The 14941-nt window shown below is 42.4% G+C and overlaps 1 protein-coding gene across 6 annotated transcripts in view; it reads right to left on the bottom strand.

Annotated features, from left to right (window-relative positions):
- Positions 1-14941, bottom strand: part of LOC126457360 (schwannomin-interacting protein 1 homolog) — a 1975729-nt gene that overhangs the window by 470489 nt on the left and 1490299 nt on the right. For all 6 annotated transcript variants that reach the window (XM_050093596.1, XM_050093598.1, XM_050093593.1 and 3 more), the window contains one exon: positions 9645-10102. In XM_050093596.1, coding sequence (XP_049949553.1) covers positions 9645-10102 — 458 coding nt within the window. The remainder of the gene's footprint in view (positions 1-9644; positions 10103-14941) is intronic.

The raw sequence follows: 14941 nt of genomic DNA, 5'->3' as shown, positions 1-14941 counted from the left end.
GCTTCTGTGAGCACTTGGAAGGTGATTTTGGATGGGAATCACTTCAGACTTTCGTGTTATGACCTTTATATAATTTTTAAAGTCACTGGTGAGTATAATTATAGGGATCTCGCCGGTGGTAACTTTGATATCGTAGAACTGGATTCAGATGGGGCCAACTTCGTTCTTTATCCGGTCGAGATTCATCCCACGCATCGTGATCTAGATTTAGTTTCGGCCTTTTCTCGTTGAGAGTCACAACCTAGTCTCGATGGCTCAAACATTACAAGAAAATGGTGAATTTTGCCTTCGGTAATTTTATGAGTGTTTGAATCTTCGTGCATCTAATTTGTGCATCTATGTTGTGTCCCTTAGTTAACGTAATCACCGCTGAATAATGTGATTAATATAATGACAACAGTTTCCCTCTACAGAACCATAGTCTTGGGAGTTTAAACGTGTTGAATGTGTACTGAACTTGAGAGTGCACTACATTTTGTGAATAAATGTCAACATGGAATTAACTTAATTCGTTAAAAGTTTCCCAACGTGCATAAAAGCACGCCATTCCACCCCCTGTGATCATTAACCTCGTTTACCATGTATGAAAAACATACTACTAAGCAGATTAAAAGTGTGTGCCGGGCCGAGATCGGACTCGGGACCTTTGCCTTTCGCGGGCAAGTGCTCTACCAACTGAGCTACCCAAGCACGATTCACGACGCGTCCTCACAGTTTCAGTTCTGTCAGTACCTCATCTCCTACCTTCCAAACTTTACAGAAGCTCTTCTGCGAACCTTGTAGAAGAGGTTCGCAGAAGAGCTTCTGTGAATTTTGGAAGGTAGCAGACGAGGTACTGGCAGAATTGAAACTGTGTGTTTTGGAAGGTAGGAGACGAGGTAATGGCAGAATTGAAACTGTGAAGACGGGTCGTGAGTCGTGCTTGGGTAGCTCAGTTGGTAGAGCACTTGCCCGCGAAAGGCAAACGTTCCGAGTTCGAGTCTCGGTCTGGCACACAGTTTTAATCTGCCACGAAGTTTCATATCAGCGCACACTCCGCTGCAGAATGAAAATCTCATTGTGAATACTACTCAGCATTTAGTGAAGTTCACTCCCTGATCGGTCGATCAGAAATCCTCTTGTCATGGCGGCTGCAGTGTAACACGTGTTAAGTTCGGCTCGCGAAATTTAGTTGAATTCGAAGGTGTTCTCGCAGGTGGTGTTGTCTAGTACAAGTGGAAATCGTGAAAACAACAGTGTTCTGTGCAGTAGTGCTATTTTTTTTCTGTGCTCCGCCAATATCTTCGAGAAAATGGTAAACAGAAGAGTGAACAGCAGCGCGTCCAGCAGCGGGGAAGCAGCAGGTGCGGCGGGCCCGCTCTTGGCGGAAGGTGCGGCCGCGGCTCCCGGTATAGCGGAGCTGGTCCGCTCTGAGGTAAACGCTGCGCTTCGCGATAAAAACAATCGCGATCTGATAGCAGGCACTATATCAGATACTGTAACGGCAGCAGTATTGGCCAAAATGCGTGAAACTGTTGAGGCCAATACTGCCGAAATTACAGCACTAAAAAAGTCTGTGTCTGAATACGAGAAAAAGGCACGAGAGTTGGAAGTCAAACTATCTGCCGCAACTGACGAACTAGAACAGTACCAAAGGCGAAATAGTCTACGACTGTTTGGAGTAGTAGAAAATAAGGAAGAAGACACGGACAACCCGCTTATACAAGTTGCACGTGAAAAATTAGGCGTTGAAGTGACCAAGGCAGACATTGACAGGAGCCATCGGGTGGGACGAAAATTACCAGGTGCCACCAAACCTCGTCCAATAATAATTAAATTTGTTTCGTACCGAAAAAGGGCAGAGATCTTTATCCAGAAGAAGAAGTTAGCAAGGACAGGGCTTACAATAAGGGAAGATCTGACACATGAACGGCTAAAGATTTTAAACAGTGCCATATCCCATTTCGGTCTTCAGAATGTGTGGACTCAGGATGGCAGAGTAATCATTAAGACAGCAGCTGGAAAGAAGACAGTCACAAACATGACAGAACTGAATAGTATTAAGTGAAGCTACTCGAGCCAAAAGTTCAAACTTAACACCATTTGCAATTGTAACAGCCCCAATACTCAGATATAGTCTTGTAATCGTATTAATTTTTTAATTACATCCATATTTATACCTTCAACTAATTGTTTTTGTAACTGTATTAACTTTTCACTATTTTTTTGTGTCTGTAGCTCTAACCATTACTTAATTTTAGTTACTGCTAATTCTTTTTTCATTTTCTCAGTTTATTCTCTTCCATTCTGAAATAGTTCTATTGCAATTATTAGTCTCTCCTTTAGTTCATTAATCACCCATCTCTTCGGTTTAAATTGTTCATAACAAAAATCACTATCAGTATCACTTTAGCAAATTTCAATCTAATTGTAGCTTCCTACGATAATCACTACCAGTATCACTTTAGTAAATTTCAATTTAATTCTAGCTTCCTACGATAATCTATTAATTACTAAGCTTACTTCTCTCTGCTGGCAGCATCGGCCTCTTAAATCACTCCCTTCTCTCTTATTTCCACCCTAAGCTGTTTCAAATACGCTAATTACATTTCTCCTCGTACGACAGAGGATACACAGTGACACACAGCCGTCACTATTTTTGTCATATTCTCCTTGCACAGAATACCACTAATCCATTTTCTATACTCCCGCAACCTCAGGAAATCTTTAGCAGGCGCCTTTCTTTCGGCACTCGCGGTGTCACAAACAGGGCGTGCAAAATCTCGGACACCCCTGTGGTATGTCACTTGGCGGAAGCAGCGGCCAGTGCCCCGCGCGGCAGGTAGTGCCTAACAAAGGGACAAACCAGTCTGCCGCCCTACTCCAGGCTGCTCGGCGGAACGTGTCAGAGCTTTTAGCAGCTCACTGCAACGTCCAGTCTTTACCTGCGCATTACGAAGAACTTAGCCTCCTCTTCAACCAACTAAACTACCACGTAATCCTCTTATCCGAAACGTGGTTGAAACCACACATATCCTCTGCATCTTTTCATCTCCCAGGGTACACATTTCTTAGGGCAGACAGATCAAAAAAGCGAGGTGGCGGGGTCGGCGCGTATATACGAACAGATCTCAAAGCGAAAGTCTTATGTACGTCAAATCCTGCTGAAGAAAAAGAGGCTGAATTCATGTTCATTGAAATAAATATACAAAGTCGGAAATTCTTGACTGGCGTCGTGTACAAGCCGCCAAAAATAAGCTCAATGAGTTCTTTCCAGTCGGAATTACATTCACTTCAGTGTCAATACGAACATGTCATCGTAATGGGTGACTTGAACATAGACCTGCTAAGAGACACTCCCTCCGCAATAAACCTAAGAAGACTGTTTAGTTGCAATAGCATGAACATTCTTCCATTACAACCTACACACCATACGGCGTACAGTCATACTCTTATAGACGTAATCGCAACGAAACAGACTGACAAAGTAAGAGATGTTGGTCAAACATCGGCCCCTGGCCTCTCAGCACATGATGTAATATTCCTGGCCTACTCTGTGCAGCCCCCAAGGATCAAATCGCGTTACATAACTTGTAGGAACATGAAACGTATTGACCTTGACGCTCTAACAGCCGATTGCTCAGAAATCCTATGGCATCAAATAATCAGAAAACCCACAATCGACGACAAAATTAATGACCTTGGTGATAAACTCACTGCCCTCTATGACAAACATGCACCTGTGCGCACAATCCGTGTAAGAAAATCTCCTGCTCCATGGCTGACAGCTGAATTACGTCAAATGATGACTAATAGGGATGCTGCCCACAGGCGTTTCAAGGCAGATCCGAAACCCGAGCGTTTCGAAGAATATAGAAAGCTACGGAACAGAGTGAAACAATGCATTCGCAATGCTAAAATCAGGCACGCTCGCTCCCTTGTATGCAGCGATCTGACGCCCACGACTCTATGGAAGAATCTCCGTAGCTTGGGGGTCGGAAAGGCAAAATCGGAAACTACTTTTCATGTGTCTGCTAACGAATTAAATGAATTCTTCTCTGCACCTCTGAATACCAGCACAGCTGATAATTACCGTCCACAAGAATCCCCAAACAGGATAACTAACAACGATACCTTCCATCTAAAACATGTAACAACAAATACGGCAAGAAAAGCAATAATGAGAATCTCTTCTGATGCAATAGGCAACGACAGTATCGGTATAACCATGATTAAGAATGTTGCCGATATCTTAGTACCTGTCTTAACTGACATATTTAATTTTTCCCTCGTGAACGGAATATATCCTACTGCATGGAAAAGAAGCCTAATTCGACCCATCCCTAAGATCGAAAACCCGCAACTGCCTAGTGATTACCGACCAATTAGCATACTGCCTGCCGTTTCCAAACCACTTGAATGTATTGTTCATGACCAAATCACTGAACACTTGCATGAATTCAGCCTATATGACAAATTTCAATCCGGTTTCCGTAAACATCACAGCACAAACACTGCTCTAATTAAAGTAACTGATGACCTGAAATATGCCATCGACAATCGAAAGGCAACAATATTGACGCTACTGGACTTCAGCAAAGCTTTTGACACTGTTAACTTTGACATATTGCTCAGAAAAATGCAACAGCTTAATTTCTCTGATAGTGCAATGAGATGGTTTGAAAGCTACTTAAAAGACAGACAGCAATGTGTTGTCTGCGTAAATGAAAAATCTTCCTGGAAACATGTTTCCTCGGGAGTGCCACAAGGATCAGTCTTAGGACCACTTTTGTTTTCTTTATATGTCAACGATATTTCGTCGGTTCTGTCCTCCTGTAAATATCATTTCTATGCCGACGACCTCCAGCTCTACCTAAGCGTCAGACCTGAAGATGTAAACACTGCAATCGCTCAGATGAATGATGATCTGTCTTCAGTAGTGAGATGGGCGAAAAACCTGGGGCTTAAACTAAATGCAAAAAAGACGCAAGTAATCTTAATAGCCCACCAGAAATTAATAAGTTCAGATTCCTCCTATTCTGCTCGACGGTACTCCAATACCATATCAGAAAACAGTGAAGAACTTGGGTGTAACTTTGGATGAGCATCTCAACTGGGCGGAGAATACAGTCGCAGTGTGCCGAAAGACGTCTGCTTGTCTCTATGCTCTCAAAAAGTTTCGGAACATATTTCCACAGGACTTGAAACGCCAGCTCGTGCAAGCACTCGTTCTACCGAACCTCCACTATTGTGATGTGATTCAACAAGGCATGAGTAGTGAAAACAAAAGACGGCTAGAGCTAACCATGAATGCCTGTGTGCGTTACACCTGCAACATTCGCCGATATGATCATGTTAGTGCTTCATACTCCGAGCTAGGGTGGCTGCGGCCGGACAAATTGCGTGACTACCACACTCTATGTCTACTCCACCGACTCCTCATCGCGCAAGCACCCCAGTACCTTGCTTCAGAGATTAAAAACCTGTCATGTCATCATAATCGAAACACGAGGTCACTCTTATTTGGTATCCTAACTGTGCCCACTCACAAAACAAAAACTTTTGCAAACTCCTTCTCAGTTGCCGCTGTCCGCCTATGGAACAAACTGCCCCTTACCTTGCGCAAAATTCGATCTCCTGCTGCTTTTAAGTTCTCCACAAAATTAATGTACAAGGACAATCCCCTCATCTGTCAAATAGCAAAGCTAGCGTCTCCTATCTTGCTCCTGAGATGCCTTCCTCTTCATCTTTCGCTATTAGCCACGCAATCTTCTTTTCCTTTATATTTCCTTAATTATGTTTCATCATGTCTCTATTCTTCTCCTCCCTTCACCATGAGTCTCCCTCATACTCCGTGCTGCCGGCACTCCTATCTAAAATCTGTCTCTTCAATAATGTCTAATTATAACAGTACTTGTGACCTAAGAATATAAACTCTATATGTATGTATTTTTCCAGGTGTACCTTTCAAATTGTTTATTTCACTTTTTGTACTAGATGTAGTTTAACATGCCTACTAAAACATATGAATGTAAAATAAGTAGAATGCCTGGTTAGATGTAAGAGAGGGCCTGATGGCCCTAATCTTGCCAGGTTAAATAAATAAATAAATAAATAAATAAATTTGTTGAAAATTTCCATTGTGTGGTTTCTTTCTAGTTGAACATAAGGCCCAATTAATGTTTACGTGACTTCAGAAGACTTGGCATTCAGTGGAAGTTAGAGAATGACAAGTACTGTTTTACTGAATAGGAAATTCCTGTCTACGAAAAAGTATTTGTTACGTGGCCAAAGTTCGTTTCACCAGAGATCCAGTTACCAGTATTTAAATGTTTCCATTATTTTATAAAGAGGGGTCCGTTTTTAGTGGTACAGCTCCAAAAAGGTAACTGACGGAAGGCCATCGAGTAGAAGAGAGCATTCCCCAAGTAAGTGTTATGGGTCCTCTGTTGTTCCTGACCTATGACTTACATAAACGACATAGCAGATAATCTGAGCAACCCTCTTAGATTGTTCGTAGATGATGCTGTCATTTACCGTCTTCTTAAGTTATCAGATGGTCAAAACCAATTGCAAAATGATTTAGACTAGTTATCTGTATGTTGCGAAAAGCGGCAATCGACACTGAAAAAACTATGAACTGATCCACATGAGTATTAAACGAAATCCGCTAAATTTCGGTTAGACCATAAATCACACAAATTTAAAGGCTGTAAATTCAACTTAATACATACGGATTATAATACGAATAAATTAAACTGGAACTATAACGTAGACAATGTTGCGGAAAAAGGAAACCAAAGAATTCGATTTATTGGCAAAACACTTACAAAATGTAGCAGGTCTACTAGAGAGAGTGCGTAGAATAAGTTTGTCCGTCCTCTCCTGCAGTACTGCTGTGCGGTGCGGAATCCACATCAGATGCAATTGACAGAGAACTTCGAAAAGGTTCGAAGAAGGGCAGCTCGTTTTGTATTATCGCGAAATAGGGGACAGAGTGTCACGTATATGATACAGAAATTGGGTTTGAAACCGTTAAAACAAAGTTTTTTTTCATTGCGGCAGGATCTTCCCGCGAAATTTAAAAAAAATACTTTCTCCTCCCATTGCGAAAATATTCTGTTGTCGCCTACGTACGTAGGGAGAAATGCTAAAGTAAGAGATGTCAGAGCTCGCACATAAAGACTCACGCGCTCATTTTTAAAGCGCGCCGTTGAAGAGTGGTACGTTAGAGAAATAACTCGAAGGTGCTTCAATGAATCCTCTGCTAGGCATTAATTGTGAATTTCAGGGTAATGAAGTAGATGTAGATGAACTTGATTTTAGACAGATGTATGCGAGCTGTTGAGCAACTACCACAGAATATACGGGTTTTATCAAAAAGAATGAGCCTATTTTTAAAAAATCGTAACTATTATGTTATTGCCGGCCGGTGTGCCGTGCGTTTCTAGGCGGTTCAGTCTGGAACCGCGTGACCGCTACGGTCGCAGGTTCGAATCCTTCCTCGGGCATGGATGTGTGTGATGTACTTAGGTTGGTTAGGTTTAAGTAGTTCTTAGTTCTAGGGGACTGATGACCACAGATGTTAAGTCCCATAGTGCTCAGAGCCATATTATGTTATTTGAGATACGTGCGAGAACAACGTACTGTAGTAACGAGCAAACTCTCGAGTTTTACATGGTTTCCGCAAGGTAGCGGCAGTGTGCGCCCACTTCAGTTCCAGTAAAAATGGTGTCAGGAAAACAGAAAGCGTGTTGTGTTCTACGTTTTGCACGTTGCAGGATAGTAATAACTGTTCAGCGCGACTTCCGTACTAGGTGTGATGTGGATCCTCCTACAGCACAGAGCATTAGACGAGAAACAGGTTTTTGGTGTAAAGGCTAATTGCCAGGTCGTCCCCGAATGTCTGACACAGAGGCCGAACTCATCCACCATAATTTCACAAGCAGTCCGCAGAAATCCGCCCGCCCTGCAGCTCGACAGCTCAACATGCCCCCAATGTCCGTTTGGCGTGTGTTGCGTAGACATTAACACATGACACCACACAAAATTCAGCTACTGTAAGCTCTTCGTGAAGGTGACAAACATCAACGTGTGGAGTTCTGTAATTTAGTTCTTGACTAGACGGAGGATGACAGTTTTCTTCCACGCTTAGTGTTTAGTGACGAGGTAACATTCCGTTTAATTGGATAGGCGAACCGGCGTAATGTGAGAATATGGAAAACGGAACAACCCCATGCAGTTGGGCAACATGAGAGGGAGTCTCCAAAATTTAATATGTTTTTATGGAAAAAAGTGTACAGTCCATTTTTCTTTGCCGAGAACAGTGTTACAGGAAGCACATATCTCGATATACTTGAGAAGTTTCTCTTCCCACAGTTGGAGACTGACTCAAACGGCTTCATTTACCAAGAGGATGGAGCACCGCCACACTGGCATCTGGAAGTACGGAGATTTTATTACTCAACAATGGATAGGTCATACTTGTCCAAATGATTCAGCTTTACATTACTGGCCTCCAAATTCACGGGACCTGACTGTGTCTGATAATTTCTAGTGGAGGTTTAAGAAAGACTCTGTTTATGTACCTCCGTTATCAACAACAGTGAATGAACTGAGACCTCGCATAACAACAGCTGCGGAAGCTGTAGCTCAAAGACATGCTCGCTGCACTGTGGTAACAGTTGTAATATCGCACTGACATATGCCATACATCTCAAGGGGAGCATATTAAAAAGATATGGAAAAAATATGAAAAAAAACTTTGTGTTTCCCGTTCATGAAACAACAAAATTCATTGTATATGTTTATTAGTTTCAGAAATATAGATGTCCTAAATCGGATGATTCTTTTTGATACACCCTGTATTTAAAATGTTAAGAAGTGTTCCGAAATTTCGGAGTGAAAAGTGGCAATTGGCACTGAACAAAGAATAGTGCGAGGTCATCTACATGGGTACTAAAAGAAATCCGATAAATTTTGGGTATACGATAAATCGCACAAATCTAACGGCTGTCAATTCGACTAAATACCTAGGAATTACAATTACGAGCAACTTAAATTGGAAAGACCACATAGATAGTATTGTGGAGAAGGCGAAACAAAGATTGCGCTTTGTTGGGAGAGCACTTAGAAGATGCGACAAACGCTCTAAAGAGACAGCCTACATTACACTTGTCCGTCCTCTGCTGGAATACTGCTGCGCGGTGTGGGATCCTTACCAGGTAGGATTAACGGAGGACATCGAAAAAGTGCAAAGAAGGGCAGCTCGTTTCGTATTATCGCACAATAGGGGTGAGAGTGTCACTGATACGATACGCGAGTTGGGGTGGCAGTCACTGAAACAAAGGCGGTTTTCTTTGCGGCGAGATCTATTTTGAAATTTCAATCACCAACTTTCTTTTCCGATAGCGAAAATATTTTGTTGACACCCAGCTACGCAGGGAGAAATGATCATCATAATAAAATAAGAGAAATCAGAGCTCGAACGGCAAGATTTAGCTGTTCCTTTTTCCCACCCGAGTGGAATGGTAGAGAAGTAGTATGAAAATGGTTCGATGAACCCTCTGCCAGGCACTTGAGTGTGAATTTCAGAGTAACCATGTACATGTAGATTATAGGAATAAAACTAACTACAGATTTGCTAGTGCAATCAGCTAACATACCTCGTCCTCCTGTTCCTGGTTGTTGTTGTCGTCGTGGTTGTTGTTGTTATTGTTGTTATTATTATTGTTGTTGTTATTGTTGCAGGCCTCGTTGTCGTCGTCGTCGACCTCGGGCTCCGGCCCCGGTTCCGGCTCGACCTCGTCGGCAGACGAGTCGTCGCCGTCGGCGCCCGGGGAGCGCGCGAGCCGGCGCGCCAGGTGCTGGAAGCCCGGGTAGTTGGGGTTGGCGAAGCCGCGCGCGGGCGCAGACGGCGGCCGGCAGTTGCCGTCGTCGCTGCTCACCGAGCCCACGTCGCTGTACTCGTCGCTGTCGTCGGCGTAGCAGGCGCGCCCCAGCCGCCGCCCTCCGCCGCTGCTGCTCGTGCTCGTGCTCGTCACGCTCAGCACGCTGCCCTCCTCGCCGCACGCCTCGCTGTCGTGGCCCGCGCCGTACGAACTGCTGCTCTGAGCTCCGGGGTCTGCAACGTACCAGCAGGCAGGCGTGTGTTACGTGTCGGGATTCTTACCGTGCACCTATCTGCTTGCCTTTTTTTTTATAGCGGTCTTCTTTTGTATTCTTTATTGTTATTTCACACCAGCCCCTCCGCCTCATATGGGCATGGGGGCGAGGGGGGGCTAATAGCGGATACATTTACCGCTTTTCAGCCACATGACAGTAAAACTTTTGGAAAACGTAGTATAAAAACTTATGCAAGGTGGTTTACAAAAACGAATGTCTTGTACAATAAAAAGACGATCATCAGATGCGTAAATTATTATAAAATATAATATAATATATAAAAATATTCCATTACAATTACTGACAGCCTTGGGGGAGCCAGGCCTAAGAAAACTCTAGCATCTAGTGAGCAAGATGTATGAGACAGGCGAAATACCCTCAGACTTCAAAAAGAATATAATAATTCCAGTCCCAAAGAAAGCAGGTGTTGACAGATGTGAAAATTAACGAACGATCAGTTTAATAAGCCACGGTTGCAAAATACTAACACGAATTCTTTACAGACGAATGGAAAAACTGGTAGAAGCCGACCTTGGGGAAGATCATTTTGGAATCCGTAGAAATATTGGAACACGTGAGGCAATACTTACCCTACGGCTTATCTTAGAAGCTAGATTAAGGAAAGGCAAACCTACGTTCCCAGCAGTTGTAGACTTAGAGAAATCTTTTGACAATGTTGACTGGAATACCCTCTTTCAAATTCTGAAGGTGACAGGGGTAAAATATAGGGAGCGAAAGGCTATTTACAATTTGTATAGAAACCAAATGGCAGTTATAAGAGTTGAGGGGCATGAAAGGGAAGCAGTGGTTGGGAAGGGAGTAAGACAGGGTTGTAGCCTCTCCCCGATGTTATTCAATCTGTATATTGAGCAAGCAGTAAAGGAAACAAAAGAAAAATTCGGAGTGGGTATTAAAATCCATGGAGAAGGAATAAAAACTTTGAGGTTCGCCGATGACACTGTAATTCCGTCAGAGACAGCAAAGGACCTGAAGAGCAGCTGAACGCAATGGACAGTGTCTTGAAAGGAGGATATAAGATGAACATCAACAAAAGCAAAACGAGGATAATGGAATGTAGTCGAATTAAATCGGGTGATGCTGCGGGAATTACGTTAGGAAATGAGACGCTTAAAGTAGTAAATGAGTTTTGCTATTTGGGGAGCAAAATAACTGACGATGGTCGAAGTAGAGAGGATATAAAATGTAGACTGGCAATGGGAAGGCTTTTTTTTTTTTTTTTTTTTTTTTTTTTTTTAAATGGCTCTGAGCACTATGGGACTTAACAGCTGTGGTCATCAGTCCCCTATAACTTAGAACTACTTAAACCTAACTAATCTAAGGACATCACACACATCCATGCCCGAGGCAGGATTCGAACCTGCGACCGTAGCAGTCACACGGTTCCGGACTGCGCGCCTAGAACCGCGAGACCACCGCGGCCGGCTGGCAATGGGAAGGAAAGCGTTTCTGAAGAAGAGAAGTTTGTTAACATCGAGTATAGATTTAAGTGTCAGGAAGTCGTTTCTGAAAGTATTTGTATGGAGTGTAGCCATGTATGGAAGTGAAACGTGGACGATAAATAGTTTAGACAAGAAGAGAATAGAAGCTTTCGAAATGTGGTGCTACGGAAGAATTCTGAAGATTAGATGGGTAGATCACATAACTAATAAGGAGGTATTGAATATAATTGGAGAGATGAGAAATTTGTGGCACAACTTGACAACATTGTTGTTGTTGTGGTCTTCAGTCCAGAGACTGGTTTGATGCAGCTCTCCAAGTGCGAACTTCTTCATCTCCCAGTACCTACTGTAGCCTACATCCTTCTGAATCTGCTTAGTGTATTCATCTCTTGGTCTCCCTCTTCGATTTTTACCCTCCATGCTGCCCTCCAATACTAAATTGGTGATCCCTCGATGTCTCAGAACATGTCCTACCAACCGATCCCTTCTTCTGGTCAAGTTGTGCCACTCCTCTTCTCCCCAATTCTATTCAATACTTCCTCATTAGTTATGTGATCTACCTATCCAATCTTCAGCATTCTTCTGTAGCACCATATTTCGAAAGCTTCTACTCTCTTCTTGTCTAAACAATTTATCGTCCACGTTTCACTTCCATACATGGCTACACTCCATACAAATACTTTAAGAAACGACTTCCTGACATTTAAATCTGTACTTGGTGTTAACAAATTTTTCTTCTTCAGAAACGCTTTCCTTGCCATGGCCAGTCTACATTTAATATCCGCTCTACTTCGACCATCATCAGTTGTTTTGCTCTCCAAATCGCAAAACTCCTTTGCTATTTTAAGTGTCGCATTTCCTAATCTCATTCCCTCAGCATCACTCGACTTAATTCGACTACATTCCATTATCCTCGTTTTGCTTTTGTTGATGTTCACTTTATACCGGTTGCAGTAGGTACTGGGAGATGAAGAAGCTTGCACAGGATAGAGTAGCGTGGAGAGCTGCATCAAACCAGTTTCAGGACTGAAGACCACAACAACAACACATTTTATACCCTCCTTTCAACACACTGTCCATTGCGTTCAACTGCTCTTGCAAGTCCTTTGCTGTCTCTGACATAATAACAATGTCATCGGCGAACCTCAAAATTTTTATTTCTTCTCCATGGATTTTACTACGTACTCCGAACTTTTCTTTTGTCTCCTTTACTGCTTGCTCAATATACAGATTGAATAACATCGGAGATGGGCTACCACCCTGTCTCACTGCCTTCCCAACCTCTGCTTCTCTTTCATACCCCTCGTCTCTTATAACTGTCATCTGCTTTCTGTACAAATTGTAAATAGCCTTTCGCTTCCTGTATTTTATCCCTTCCATCTTCAGAATTTGAAAGAGAGTATTCCAAACAACCTTGTCAAAAGCTTTCTCTCTGTCTACAAATGCTAGAAACGTAGGTTTGCCTTTCCTTAATCTTTCTTCTAAGATAAGTCGTAGGGCCAGTATTGCTCACGTGTTCCAACATTTCTACGGAATCCAAACTGATCTTCCCCGAGGTGGGCTTCTATCAGTTTTTCCATTCGTCTGTAAAGAATTAGCGTTAGTATTTCGCAGCTGTGACTTATTAAACTGATAGTTCGGTAATTTTCACATCTGTCAACACCTGATTTCTTTGGAATAGGAATTATTATATTTTTCTTGAAGTCTGAGGGTATTTCGCCTGTCTCATACATCTTGCTCACCAGATGGTAGAGTTTTGTCAGGACTGGCTCTCCCAAGGCTGTCAGTAATTCTAATGGAATGTTGTCTACTCCGGGGGCCTTGTTTCGACTCAGTTCTTTCTGTGCTCCGTATAACTCTTCACGCAATATCATGTCTCCTATTTCATCTTCATCTACATCCTCTTCCATTTCCACATTATTGTCTTCAAGTACATCGCCCTTGTATAGACCCTCTATATACTCCTTCCACCTTTCTGCTTTTCTCCTTTCATCAATTAAATTCTCGTATTTTTACCTATTTGATCCTCTGCTGCCTTCACTATTGCATCCCCCAAACTTCTTCTACTGTATTTCTTTCCCCCATTGCCTTGTTTGCTTAGAACTGGGTTTCCATCAAAGCTCTTGATATTCATGCACGTGGTTCTCCTTTCTCCAAAGGTCTCTTTAATTTTCCTGTAGGCAGTATCTATCTTACCCCTAGTGAGATAAGCCTCTACATCCTTACATTTGTCCTCTAGCCATGCCTGCTTAGCCATTTTGCACTTCCTGTCGATCTCATTTTTGAGACGTTTGTATTACTTTTTGCCTGCTTCATTTACCGCATTTCTATATTTTCTCCTTTCATCAGTTAAATTCCATATTTCTTCTGTTACCAAAGGGTTTCTACTACCGTCGTATTTTTACCTATTTGATCCTATGCTGCCTCAAAGCTACCCATTCTTCTTCTACTGTATTTCTTTCCCCCATTCCTGTCAGCTGTTCCCTTATGCTCTCCCTGAAACTCTGTACAACCTCTGGTTCTTTCAGTTTATCCTGGTCCCATCTCCGTTAGTTCCCACCTTTTTGCAGTTCCTTCAGTTTTAATTTACAATTCATAACCAATAGATTGTGGTCGGAGTCCACATCTGCACTTGGAAATGTCTTACAATTTAAAACCTGGTTCCTAAATCTCTGTCTTACCATTATATAATCTATCTAATATCTTTTAGTATCTCCAGGGTTCTTCCATGTATACAACCTTCTTTCATGATTCTTGAACCAAGTGTTAGCTATGATTAAGTTATGCTCTGTGCAAAATTCTAGCAGGCGGCTTCCTCTTTCATTTCTTAGCCCCAATCCATATTCACCTACTATGTTTCCTTCTCTCCCTTTTCCTACTCTCGAATTCCAGTCACCCATGGCTATTAAATTTTCGTCTCCTTTCACTACCTGAATATTTTCTTTTATCTCATCATACATTTCATCAATTTCTGCGTCATCTGCAGAGCTAGTTGGCTTATGAACTTGTACTACTGTAGTAGGCGTGGGCTTCGTGTCTATCTTAATAGACACAATAATGCCACAATAATGCGTTCACTATGCTGTTTGAAGTTGCTTACCCGTACTCCTATTTTTATTCATTATTAAACCTACTCCTGCATTACCCCTATTTGATTTTGTATTTATAACCCTGTATTCATCTGACCAAAAGTCTTGTTCCTCCTGCCACCGAACTTCACTAATTCCCACTATATCTAACTTTAACCTATCCATTTCCGTTTTTAAATTTTCTAACCTACCTGCCCGATTAAGGGATCTGACATTCCATGCTCCAATCCGCAGAACGCTAGTTTTGTT

The sequence above is a fragment of the Schistocerca serialis genome, chromosome 2 (genome assembly GCF_023864345.2).
Source record: "Schistocerca serialis cubense isolate TAMUIC-IGC-003099 chromosome 2, iqSchSeri2.2, whole genome shotgun sequence".
NCBI classification, from domain to species: Eukaryota; Metazoa; Arthropoda; class Insecta; order Orthoptera; family Acrididae; genus Schistocerca; species Schistocerca serialis.
The sequence above is the reverse complement of the archived record's forward strand: the minus strand, read 5'-3'. Positions and strand labels throughout refer to the sequence as shown.